Below are 14,056 nucleotides of genomic sequence, written 5' to 3' on the forward strand. Positions count from 1 at the left end.
AATTATGCTGTATTTTTCTTTGCTCATCATGTGAGAATGACTGCTTCTCATCATCTGACTCTGCTGAATGTCTTGCTGTTGAATCAGACACAAGGACGAAACTCTTGTGTGGCTCAGTCAGGCGATGAAGTCAACTATTTATTGAGTTAATGTGTTGCTATGTGGTGTAGCTGCGTGTAATAAACAAGCAGTCATCAAAAAGTCATTCCAGTCAGTAGTTGCAATGAATCAGCAGCAGAATTCTCAATTATTCTATCAGTTACCGCGAACAAAAACAAGTGACTCATTAAAAAGAAAAAGAAAAAAAAGGGAAATTTAGTGTGTTAATGATGCAGATTTCTGTAGTTGGTGTAAAAGGTTTTAGAGTAAAACTTAAAAGTTCAAGGTGGTTTGACTACTAGTAATGAATAGAGTCATGGGACAGCTGTAAATGTGCACTAAAATTAGTTCCCTGCACAAGTCATATCTGCAGCATTTCTTTGGAATTTCTCGTTCAGTGCAAGTAATTCAGTTGAGCCAGCTGATATGCCATTTTAAGATTGGGTTATTATCATGAATATCTGCCATGATTTAGGCATTAAAGTGTAAAAATATAAAGCGTTCATCAAGAAAAATGGCATCTTGTTGGATTTTGGTTACACTAACTTTAGAGTAGGCTCTTAGGAGGCTACGAAACATTCTGTCGGCGATGCCGTGGTTGCAGCCATATTTCCTCCTGACGCCGAGCCGTGACATGCAGTTGTTGATAAGCAAGTCGGAATTCTATTAGCTGTAGCAGGCAGCACTGGCTTGCACAGGATTCTAGAAGTTTTTTATATTTTGAAGTATTTTATTTTGTTCATTTTCAACTATTCTGAAATCCCAGCTGTGTCATTTGTTATTCCAGTAGCATTTGGAAAAACGTAAGAATGTTACCCTGCTCAATAAAAATAAAACATTTTGAAATTTTTACAATCATATCTCGTCGTGGACTCAGGAGATGTCTCGTGGAATTTGTATCTCGTCCCATGCCTACCAACCAGCTAGTTATGAAAATCTAAATATTGCTCCTTTAACCAATCACGTCCTCAATTTGGGATGTCCGGAGGTACTTTTTAACCAACTGTACAATAGCTGATTTAGAGTTATGTACTCAACAATGTTTCCTTGTTTATCACAGGGGTCCAAAAATGATCGTTAATATCAGTATATCAGTATATATCAGTCAATATCAATATAAGTTGTGGTTGGGGGGTGTTACACATTTATTAGGCCATTATAAAACCACACCCAATCCCCTTACACACGCCCTCCTCACTTCATACTTTTGGTGCATTTTGGATGTAAAAAAAAAAAAAAACCTCAAACTTTGTTGAATTAATCCTTTCATTGAACGATGTCAATGTTTTTGATGTTAGCTGTACACGAACATCTGAAAGCAAATACAGTACCATGGTATATACATTGAAATGTAAGGTTGCCTTTAGGATAGCACTGACATTGAGTTAAGGGATATTTGGAATGTGCACAAGACACACTTCACCTTTCTTCAGCTATGACTGGCATGGTGCCCTCGAGCATGTCTGCGGTTGTATCGAGCGGCTACTTGAAGTGAATACGTGGGTGTTTGTAATGTTCCCCTCCGCCTGAGGCTAGCCTCCAAGGTTGTAAAATCGTCCTGCGTCAGCTCACTGCGTGAATGAAGTCTTTGCAATATACGGAAAAATAATACATCGTACATCTGTTAATACTGTGTTGCAACAAAAGATTGTAGCATGAAATTTTGGTGTGAAGTCCTGTTTCTGATGATGCAGCCATATGTTTTGACTATTATTTTGTTTACGTCTCTAAACTTTAAGGGGAGTTTCCCTCACATTCCTCTGCATAATAATGGAGCTTTTGAAACTAGTTTTTTTTTTGTCATTAAAGGTTTGGGTTTAATTTCAACTTGACTCATCCAACATGGAATGAAATTACTGCTTTTCCAAAAATGATCATTAAAAAGCTGCTAAGTAAAGCCTTTTGAGATAGTGTAAGCTCAAGCTATTTTTTGTGGGGAGAATAATGATTAGTCAGAAATTCCTGACTGGATGCCATGTGTAAATGATCTAATTTCTCTTAAAATTCCCTTCAAATTATGTACACACAGTGATGGACCACACCAGAAGTAAAGGAGATGGGGGATATAAAGAAAAGGGAATAATCCAAGAAATGTATTTTATAAAAGATTAAGGTTATTTTCCAACCTTCTTCACCTGTTCGGTGAGCCTTCAGCTTCTGGCATTAAGCTCTGACTGTGTGAGGCATCTCACAAATGCTTCAAATCACGCACATATGAATTTAAACCGTTTAGAATTTATGATGCATAATAGGATGTTAGTGTTAGGCTGCCATATCAGTGAAAATTACACCTTAAGCAAAGTTGTGGAGGTAAGAAGTGCATGTTAGTGTCTGTCAGCGTGCAGATTTTTCAAGTCTTAGTGAACAACACCTACTACTGAGATAATCAGCACTGTCCTTTGTGTGTCACAGCAAGGCATGTGTTATGTTGATTGATAGTCTTTGTGTTCCTGTTTCATGTCAGTTTCTTTACATTTGGAGCTATGGTTCACATACTACCCATTTTTTATATCCGATTGTTTTGAAAACAAATTACAGCAGAGCATGCCTCCAAGTTTAACATTGCAAACATTCCTTGTGATTTGAATCGGAATGTACATAATTTATGGCCAATTTCAGTTTATTATGTACAAATGTTGACTGTGTGGAAGCTCAGAGGACCAGTGGGTTCTAATTAGTTATAGAAGCAAACAACAGTTGTGCAACTTGAACTTATCCCATGTTTTTTTTCACAGTTTGGCGTTTTCTCGCAACGTCTTCAAAATATTATAGAAATAATGCTCAATGGGCTATTATGTCGTCCGATGGAGTAAATTGACCATGAGGCCTTTCTATTTATAGTTTTTGTTTGTGTTTTGTTACTTTTATGACTCTTAATTGCTAGTATGTTGGAGGGGGGGTATTATTACTGGATGACTGAGGTTTCTGCGGTGGGGTACTGTGTGTGGTGGATGTGCCGGCTGATGGACAAGGGGGTGGTCAGAGGACAGGACCTCTTTCAGAGGAGTGGATGTTAACCCTTGACCTCACTGGTTAAGCCTGCAGGGTGGCGGGGGTTGAGACGGAGGGTGTGCAGGCAATTGGTGGGGGCTGCTCCCTGATGTCTGACTGCTTCAGGGTTGCATGATGGCAGGCAAGGAGGGCGGCAAGGTGTCTAATCTGTTTTTTGTCTGAGGCGTTTTCACCTCCCCCGCCATGCTTCTTCTGAGAGAAGCGTTTGAGAGGCAGGACAATGTCAAAGGGAAGTGTCTTATTTTATGAGCCATTAAAAGGGGATGGTAGTCGCCCCACAAAGGAAAGCCAGAGAAGTAGTGGAGTGCTGATGAATGCCACGGCACACAGTCACGTTTGTTTACAAGGTGCTGTTCCCTTGTTTTCACCACCGTAAAGGGCCATTTTCCTCTTCAGTGACACCCCAACACCATTTTCTCTCTGTGTCCTGTTACATCTTTGAGGACTTGGGAAGCTGGTGACTTGAGAGGCCCCTCGAAGGATGATTCCGTTCACCCAAAAGAAAGACTATTCATGTCTGTGACTGAAGGAAAACGACCTGTATATGAATTAGTCACGTCGATAGCCCAGGATGATGACGACTTCTACTGGCATCCAGTGTCTCGCGCCTTAGCCTTTGTGTGTGTGCGTGTTCTACCAGTAGGCCAAAAAAATTGACTTCCAAAATATGCATGACCTAAAAACCTTGGGTTTTTAGAGACTTGAGTCTTTGAGCTAACAATACAACATTTGTTACGGACATTCCTGTGAAATATCGACCATCTCACTTTTATTTGTGTACTTTGGTAACTAGGGCTATTTTCCATGTGGATATAGTCCTTTTGAGTGCTGTGCGGCGTGGCCCCCGCTGAAGGGTGGGGGCGAGTTGAATGTCTGTTAGACCTAAAAGTTCAGTGTGTGTGTCTTACGTGTGTGCTCCCAGTGCCTCCAATCATGCCTGTACAAAGAGCCATGTGTTGAGCAGTGATGTGATGTGTGAATATGTTTAAGTTGGGGCTGCTAGCGTGCGCACATGTGAGCGTGCACGTGTACACGAACGGGGCCTGCTCGGGGTAGACGAGCGTTGGAGAGAGATGAGTTTGGGGAAAGGACTGTGAGAGAAGTCACTAGGGGATTATATAGACTTGATCCCAGACAGAGGGGTCCAGTTTATGGCGCCAGGGTGCATCCCTTCTTTAGATGCCTTTTGAAACTTTCACTCGCTTTTGGGCCTGTCTTTTTTATTTAATTTTTTTACGTTTTTGTTTTTGGTTTGCTCTGTTATGTTACAAATCAACATTTTGTGCTTATTATAACCTATTTATATTTTTATTGCAGTTTCACTTTTCTAAATGGTAGTCTACGTAGATCATTTTTCTTGAACCGCCATGCCATGGCACAGTAGTTTTCCACGACATGCGCCGTGGGAAATGATCCAATTTCACATTTATTTACGTTTTTGGGGGGAAAGCATAATGTGCTGTTGTCGGTAGTGAAATGTGATGTGTTGCGACGTAATCAACGTAATAAATACTCTTGGCTAATTGGTGGCAGCACAGTACTTTGAGACAAGATTTTAGGGGATGTTAAACAATGTTTATTTGATTCCACTTTGGTTTAAGACAGGAGTACTGTGGTGGCCCAGTGTTAGAGTCTTGGTTTTTCGTATGGGAAAGTCAAAATCGTAGGTTTGATATTAATGTACTAGTTAAATATTAAACTAAAATTTGTTGTAGTTCACATATAGTAGAAAGGTAATGAAACTGAAAAAACAGCGTTCAAATGATTTAATCCATAACACAACTATATAATATACTGTATACTCTTATGTGAAATTATGTGCTTATTGCACAGAAGTACTTGTTGTAATGGGAAGCAACACATTACAATAACCGAAATACCCCCCCCCCCCCAAATAATTGCATAATTGCAAAACTAAATCCCTCTACTGAAGCCGAGGTTAAAGAGTCTTGCAAGTTGCAAAAAGCACCTCCACTTGGGGAAAACTAAACACACCGGCATACCTGGCCTGAAAGGATGACTGTGTTCTTTATGTCAACATTGTTATTCCAACTGCAGCTTTAAAGCCATCCTTCTTTTGAATTCATGTCAAAATGTACCTTTGGAAAGCTTGACAATTTGACAGTAGTTTTTGATAAATGCATAATTGTACAGGACAGTCCTGCCTCAGAAATACCTTCTTTGGATCCATTTTAAAATGTCAGCTACATTAAAGTTCTGTTCTTGATGCCGTAATGAATTTTATCATTAATACAAACTCAGTCCTAAGTGAAGAAGACATTTGAGAGTAATCTGCATCGCCATGCACTTTGTTGAATCACTTACCTGCTGAGTGGATTAAGAGCTAATAAACTCACTTTCAAAGGGTGGAAAATTGGAGGATTAATGCAGCAATGAGTTATGACTTGATTTGTAGTTGGATGTGAAATGAATTGCAACTGAGATAATATACAATACAATAAGATAATATTTTGCACTACATGATATTTTGCTCTATATTATCAGCACCATTTTTTTCTGTTTGTTGTTTTATTGCTGTTTATTGCTATTTATGTATTTGCTTGATTATGGAATGTAGTCTGCTGCTCGGGAAGCGAATAAAATAAGAATTTCATCATGTGGTGTAATAATACTAATACATATGACAATAAAACTCTTGAATCTTGAATCTAATGTTTGAAGTGTGGATGCCAGCTGTTAGGTAACTGGCAGCTGTTGCAAGGGTCAAGGTTAGTTTCTGTATTATGTATCATACACTTTAAAAGTTTAAGTTACTTATTCAGCCATTATCAGCAGTAGAAAGTTAATCGTTTGTCTATAATTAATATGATGATGTCATTATTTGATTATTACCTTTAAAACACAGTTTGAGTGAAAATGACATCAGTGTTCAGGAGTTAGGTAAAAAAAAAAATACTCAGCTTGCAAACATCACCTGAACAAACAGAAAAAAAGTTGAGCTGGATTGGTATTCGCCTGAACCCTGAACATTTGTCAGTCTCAGCTGACTCAAGGTGCAAAATGTTTTTTTAAGGTTTTAATTGATAAATCATGAATTAATCAAATTACTTAAATTAAAATGCCCACTTTTTGCACCAGAAAGTAAAGTTTATTTTTATAATACAGTCGTGCGTCAGTAGGCGAGCCTTCACCCACCCAACTTTGATGTACTCGCGTTTACAGTATGTACTGGAAAAATATCTATGATGTCACCAGTGACTAGTCTACTTCACTTTAATAGCGTAGATAAAAAAAAAAGTGAAACCATTCAACCCTTAATGGCAGGATGAAAGAAACAATATTCACATTCCAAATCAGCAAGTGGTTGGGCAATAAAGGCTAAGGGAAAGTTGTTGTAAATGAGTAACTTGGGAATAACTAAACAAGTGCCATTCAAGATTCAAGAGTTTTATTGTCATATGCATAGTAACAATACTAAATTAAATATTTTATTCTGTTCATTTTCACGGGCAGATTACATTCCACAATCGAGCATATAATAAAGTAGGCATAAAACAAAAACAAAACCAAAAAAAAAAAATAGTAATAGAGCAATAAGGGTCGTAATAATGACCCAGTAATAAATGAATAGACTTACATTCCGAGCATATTATGGAGTAAATGGAGCGGACCTGTATACTGAAACTGCATATGAGGATGATAGTGCAAAATATCATGTTGTACAAAATATTCTGTATTTAGCAGCTTTCCTGCACTGTGCAATATTTGCACTGTAAGGTTCGCACATGTGATTCCAAATTAACTTCTTCGTTCAAAATGTATTTTTTTGGTGTGCAACCTGCATTCAAGTGTGAGAAGTTTCCCCACTGTGGAATTAATAAAGATTCTGTGGTGTTGTGACACATGATCTTATTTTTAAAGTGACTTTTTTTCTGTCTTCCAGGAGCATCACTGAAAGTCTGTCCACAGGGCTTCTCCTGCTGCACAGCGGAGATGGAGGAGATGCTGAGCCAGCAGAGTCAATATGATATCAAAGCCCCCGTCTCCAGGCTTAGCTCCAATCTACAGTCCACCTTTAGACAGAGGCACGGGCACTTTGACCGTAAGCAAGCACACGTATGCAAACACCAACCACTTTTCATGCTTCATGCCCATTTGCGGTTGAACCATCCTGGGCGAGCAACAGTAGTGCACACGCTGCGTGATTTTTGACCGACGCTCCCACCTGCCATTGCGTCGCCCCGAGCGGAGACAGTCGGTCTGTGTCCACTGGCCCTTCCACCTGTCTCTCAATGTCTCCCTGCCCTCTCTCAGCGCCCCCTTCTACCGGCCTTATTTCTCTAGAGACGCACACACTCCCAGACGGGCCACACACATCTTGAGAGTTGTGCTTCCTCTTCCTACGTGTGTGCGCATATGTGCATATGCCTGTAAATAGTGGGATCAGATTTCGCATGTGGAAGGCAAAAGCACATGGGAACAAGCAACACTGCGGAATCACAGAGGAAGTGGCACAACTTTTAGCTGATCATATGACCTTAACCACCACATATTCCTTGCCGTAAGATTATTATTAAGGGTATGGAAAGCGGAACGAACCAGTCATGTCGAGATGTTGGCTTTGGTTATGTATGCATGTCATATGTGCACGTCTGTGCATACGTTGGTCATAGAACTTCCCATCTTGTTTGTCTATGAAAGAGTGAATGATTGTCAGCAATACGGTGTGTGTGTATTGCAGCCAGATGTGAACTGGAATGTGACGTGTCGGAATGCAGTGGCAGCTCACGTCGTCCCACCCCTCGCTTTCTCCTTTTGCCGCCCTTTGTCCCCATCTCATGCCTCTCCTGACATTTCCTTTCGTCCCACTCAAATCCCTCTTTTTTCCACCCCTTTCGATTCCTTCTTCTTCACTGAATTTTTTTGGGGGTCCAAGCTGCTGTTTTGTACCAGTTGAGCTCCTCAAATTGCATGAATTATAGCATCAATAAGTTTTTAACACGTGGGCTATCCTTTCCAGGTAACTCGCAGACTCAAACGCATGGTGTTCTTGAGTTGAGTTTTGCTGTGGTTTACTACATTAGTGCCTTTATTGCTGTTGTTAGCTGTGGCTGCAGTCCAGGCAGGGTGACTTGCAGTTATGTGGTAGGCTAAAACTGAGCTGTTTTTATGGTAATCAAGCGCCATCTTTGACAGAATGCACATCACTCTACCTTAATCAAAGTTTCCCTTGAGGCGTTTTTCTTTTATTTACCATTCATCAGATTAATAACTTTTGCAACATGTTTTTTTTTGTGTGTGTGTGTTCTCCTCCCACCCACAACAGGAGCCTATTAGGTTATTCAAAATACTTTAACAGCAGATCAGTGTCTGCTTCAGGGTGTGATTGACCTTTGTTTTCCAAATCTCAACAACATAAGAACATAAAGCCGAATGCATAGAAATGTATCTAATGATCTTACAGAAAGCAGAGATATTAAAAATTTGATTAATGTGATTAAAATAAATTATGCTTTAACCAAGAGATGACTGTAATGAATTGATCACAACTAGTCTTATTTTGACATCTGTAGACTAGTTTCTGAAATTAGCTGAACTCAAACTTAAAGCACAACCCAGATTTTTTTTTTGACTTGACATCTTAAAATGAATGTTTTACTGTTAATATAAAACTCAAACATCCCATGGCTGTGTTTTTTTCTTTTCAAGGTAAATTTTTATTAAATATTTGTTATTTATATTGAAGCCAGCTTTTCATTCATTCAACCTGTGTTTAACCAGGACTATCCTATTGAGATCTGCAGATCTCTTTTAAGGGCATCCTGTCCAAAAGGCAACACTGTGACCCATCAAATTTGCAAAAAACACAAACAATAAGAACAATATCTGAATAAAATGCCTTAAAAAGAAACATTTTGAAACGGCAGCAAGTGGATTAATCCAATTTCAGGTCCTTCATGTTGGAGTCCAACTGAGATAAAGTTACAAGATTTGTCAGTTTTATTGTGCTCCGTAGAGAATTCAGTGCACAACAGTAAACATTCAAGTTTCAACAGTAAATATTCTCCAATTTCCCTAGGCCTCCATAAAAGCAGACCGGTTATCATCATGTTTAGTAAAAATAAAACATTTGCTTTTATACAGGCGAACTGCTTTCCCATTTTCTGTCATTTTAAGTACCAAATCACTAACTAACTCATGTTGGTGCATTTTATACTCCGTCAATTTGAAATACCTTTTTTTTTTTTTTTTTAAATATATATAAGGGAATACAAATGCAAACCTGCTTTTATTCGATTCACTGTTTAATCAATAAAAAAATCTACAAATTCTTAATTATTAAAGTAATGGTTAGTTTCATGCTTTAAATGCAGTATGTCTAAATGCAATAATGAGCATCATTTATTATGGAATTCTGCAAGGTATAGAGTCCACTCAAAAGTCGTGTAGTCGTCTCGGAGGAATCAGCCCAGAGCTGACACTGAAATTGGAAGCAACTAAAACTATCGTACTTTTAGTGTGCCCCCGTGACTGCAGACAGCTTGCGGCTACATTGAAACCGTTAGATGTGGGATCTTTTTACAAAGACCTGCTGCGCTTTCTTCCACTTGCACATTTGACACCAGTCACCGCTTATGATGTGTTCACATTGCTGTCCTATTATTTACTTGTTATACTCCAAGACACCCCGGAGCTGACACACAAAGTGCTTATCTTTGTATTAACTGTTCTTGTAGATGACATGAACGGTGCAAGGCCTCTGTGCATAAACGGGTTGGAAATGTTCATTAAAACAGACATGACTACATGCATTTACACACTAACAAACCCAGGAAGCGGAGTATGTGATTAGACACGCTCTCACCCTGTGCCTGGAGCTAGAAGTCATGGCCAATTAGGGAGCAGAAATAGTTCTCCCCACTTTGCCATGATCTCCGCCCGTCTGTCAACCTTATTACTCTGACCCTGTCCAGCAGAGCGGGCTTATGTGTGGAATTTAAGAACGTGGATTAAGGCTTTTAAAAAGAGACACCCATCGCCGGAGATCCAGCAGCAGGAGTGACGGAATCACATCCCATGAGAAAAGAGTGAGGAGCAAGGACTAATTGGTACAAATAGGGGTGCAATTACTTCTTGGATTGGGATTGGGAGGAGCGCAGTTTAAAGGAACACAGGTGGGGGTGCAAGGAGGAGGAAATGGGAGGATGGAGTGGAAGGTGTTAACATGCCCCGTTCCTGGAATTAATAGAGATCATTTCTTATCGTCTATTGCTCTTATGCAACATTTAGACATAAATGGAGTGAAGACTTTGCTCACCGCCCTCCTCTTCATGTCCATCAATAGCAATTGGCCTTTATGTTGTCGTGACAAATATAATATGATATCTGTCTATGATTATTTCACATTTGGTGTCTTTTTACTGAAACAATTAAATGTTTAAGAGACTTACTTTCGTGTAGTACCTTTTATGCAGTATGAAGTGGACTTTTTGGAGCTTAAATAGAAACTAAACTTATTGAGCTATTTTCCAGCAATAAAAAGTTGAGCTTTTCTCAATAATTATTTTGATAACTGAATTGTTTTTTCTGTACAATTATTACATTTTAAAATACTTTTCAAGTTGCTGTCATCCTAAACTGGCATCTCATGGGCTCAGGTAACAACTAATCATGGCACAACTTTTTTCTGGGTTTGATTATGCGATCTTCGAAGCTTAGCCCTGATTGGTTTTTACCTGAGTACATACGATGCCGTTTTTAGCCGACAGTGTGGCCTGATTGCTTGTTACCCGAGTGTATGTGATGTCATGTTTAATCAACGGTAGTGTGTTTTTGAAGGTATTAATTATACCTGAGAAACAATGTTATCAAATTAATTAAAGATAGAATATGAATTTTTGACTGCTGGAGATGGTGAAATAAGTTTAGCAACCCTTTAATATATTGTTCAAACCATTCCTTATTGAAGGATGTAACCCAATGCACAAAAAGATGTGAATAATGCGGTAAAATGATTGATGAAATTAATGGATACATACTGTATTTACAAAAACAGTAAGCGCCTATTTATTAGCGTACATACTTAATAGAATTTTCACTGGCCCAATTGACTCAGCATCAGTGAACTTCCGGTGGTCCTACATAGTTGGTCCTACATATTTATGTATTCATGTCAAACCCATGTTTACTCATGTTACTGATTTTAAACTTGTTGGTACTACGTACTGTATATATTCCCTGGCGGCGGGTGACCCTTTTCTTTTAATCTCAGTCAGTGAAGAATAGAACTTGGTTTCTTGTTGTTTTCTGTGTGTGCCTGTGCATGTGATTTGGGGGCTGCAGTATTTCCGGTTTCCTTGGCAACACAGTGGGGATTTGGAGTTAAAAAAGCCCTCAATTTAACCCACCCCATGCTGCCCTCGCTCCACCCCTTCCCCGTTTTTTTTCTTTTTAGTGTGTCAGTCTGGAGTGGAAGTGACAGCATTACGAGGGGGCTGTGTGTGTGCGTTTTGTGTGGAACAGAAGTTTTGTCTGTGCGCGGCAGCAAAGGGGAGAAGAGCTAGTGTGGCTAGAAAGGAGATGCTTGAAAGGGGGCTGTAAGCATACGCTTGCATGCATGCACGACTGAAGGCGACGCATTTTTCAGTGACTCTGTGGAATTCTCATTTTGTTCAGATTAAGAGAGTCGGGCTAAGGGGGACTGGATTATTGAGGGTAGGTAAGAGGGGGTGGGGGGTGATGGACATTCCTCAGGATGAAGTAGGTCATTGTTCCATGTCTACTGAAGAGAGATGGCTGAAGGAACTGATGAAGTGAAAGCAGTATAGGGAGGGAGATGTTGAGATGGGTAAAGGCACTGGTGCATATATAGGAGGGGAAACGGTTCTCATTATTCAGTAATCCTATTGAAAAATGCCTCTGAAGGACTGTCCAAGAGGAGCCAGGAGAAAAGAAAGCCAATGGAATGTGACAACAGAAAAATGCTATTGATGGTCAGTTTGATGTGAGATGTCTGCTGAATGGGCCGTCTGCAACACTGAGCCAGACATTTTCAGAAAGTCTCCTACATTGTATAAGTCTGATCCCTTGGCCCAGGACTTCAGTTTCAACAGCATTAGTTTACATGTGTTTTATTTGAGAATTTTTGCAAATAACAATGATTGTTTGGTGGCTAATTTTGCTAAAAAGGGCAACCAATGACATAGGGCTGCACAATTAATCAAATTTTAATCGCGATAATGATATTGGCAGCCAATATTAATTCAGGTGATCCTCTGCGATACTAACATTTAAAAGTCAAGCATTTTTTTTTCGATTACAAGTCAAATCAAGCACATTGTCATCCTACCACCAGGGGGCAATGTTTCCCACATGTATGCATGACCAAAGCCTCAGCTTTTCTCACCCTAATATATTCTGGGTATTTTTTTATATGATCAAATATGAACCTTTTATCATTAAATAAGCTAAGGATGCTTTTAGTGTTGCAATTAATGAAGACATTTAACCGTGTAAATTGAAGATTGCTTAATGATGAAACAAATCTCTCTTGTGGTGTCTTCCAATCCCCTCTACCCCACATAGAGTTCTTTCGGGAACTTTTGAAAAATGCTGAGGAATCACTGCACAGCATGTTTGTACGAACCTATGGGATGATGTACGTGCAGAACGCCGAGCTGTTCAAGAACTTCTTCCAGTCCCTGACACGGTACTACGTGTCCGGCAGCGCGGCCGTAAACCTGGAGTCAATGCTGTCGGACTTCTGGGCCGACCTCTTGGAGAGGATGTTCCGGCTGGTCAACGTGCAATATGAATTCAGCGACGCCTACATGGAGTGCGTTAGCCGCCACACAGAGCAGCTGCAACCTTTTGGAGATGTGCCTCGCAAGCTCCGCATCCAATTGACGCGCGCGTTTGTCGCTGCGCGTACCTTTGTGCGTGGCCTAAACCTCATGCCAGAAGTGGTCAACAAAGTCTCAACGGTAAGAGTGGAAGGAGATGCACTTTTGCTAGCGATAAACCTTTCACTAGGAATGTTTTCTGACTGCATATCATTTTTGGCTACGAATCCATCACACTCTGATAACATAAACCGATTTGTTTTCTCTAGTGTGACATGTTTTTTCACTCTACAGAGTGATTAATTGATGATTAGATTATACTGTTTTGTGAAATAATGTCTTGTAAACTAAATAGTCAGTGACCAAGTATGTTACTGAGTCAATATTTGTCTTGGATCTGCCCTGCAGGTCAGCGCGTCTCCCAGCTGTGTGCGAGCGGCCATGAAGATGTTGTATTGTCCCTACTGCTCAGGCCAAGTGGCGCTGAAGCCCTGCCAGAATTATTGTCTGAATGTCATGCGGGGCTGTTTGGCCAACCAGGCAGACCTAGACACAGAATGGAACAATTTTCTTGGTAAGGGGCAATAATAACACCCTGCAGACTCCCTCTGCCAATTTATTACATAGCCGTTAGTTTCCACAATTGACCAAATTTGACAGTATGGGTGGACAGCTTTTTTTTTTTTTATAACAATAACATAATTTTCTTTTACCACCATTAATGAACACAATTAAGTTTTAATTTAAAGTGTTAACTTTGGAGATTTGTTAAAAATTTTATGAAGCATTACAAAAAATCAACTGTTCTTCATACTACCTGTGGCAGCTGACCTTTGCCAACAAACTGAGAGGAGTTTCACTGGCGCAAAGACAGGCAAAGATTCTGTAGTTTTACTTCAAAAAGTTGCTTGATGGCTCATCGGAAAAATTAAAACATTTTGCATTTTGCAAAACCAAGTTCAAAAACCCTATTGATTGTACATCTTTAACAAAGGTACATATGAAAAAAAATTGTTTTAAAGGATCAAAGAAAGCTCTTCCAACGTCTAAATGAAAGTCTTTATATTTAACAACTTACTACAGAAAATGGATGGATGGATGGATGGATGGATGGATGGATGGATGGATGGATGGATGGATGG

At 39.6% G+C, this 14,056-nt stretch overlaps 1 protein-coding gene across 2 annotated transcripts in view; it reads left to right on the forward strand.

Moving 5' to 3' along the window:
* gpc4 (glypican 4) overlaps positions 1-14,056 on the forward strand; it is a 29,404-nt gene that overhangs the window by 10,327 nt on the left and 5,021 nt on the right. For both annotated transcript variants that reach the window (XM_088431825.1, XM_088431826.1), the window contains exons 2-4: positions 7,016-7,174; positions 12,658-13,055; positions 13,323-13,488. In XM_088431825.1, coding sequence (XP_088287951.1) covers positions 7,016-7,174; positions 12,658-13,055; positions 13,323-13,488 — 723 coding nt within the window. The remainder of the gene's footprint in view (positions 1-7,015; positions 7,175-12,657; positions 13,056-13,322; positions 13,489-14,056) is intronic.

The sequence above is a fragment of the Hippichthys cyanospilos genome, chromosome 13, assembly GCF_059441005.1.
Source record: "Hippichthys cyanospilos isolate Australia breed blue-spotted pipefish chromosome 13, RoL_Hcya_1.0, whole genome shotgun sequence".
NCBI classification, from domain to species: domain Eukaryota; kingdom Metazoa; phylum Chordata; class Actinopteri; order Syngnathiformes; family Syngnathidae; genus Hippichthys; species Hippichthys cyanospilos.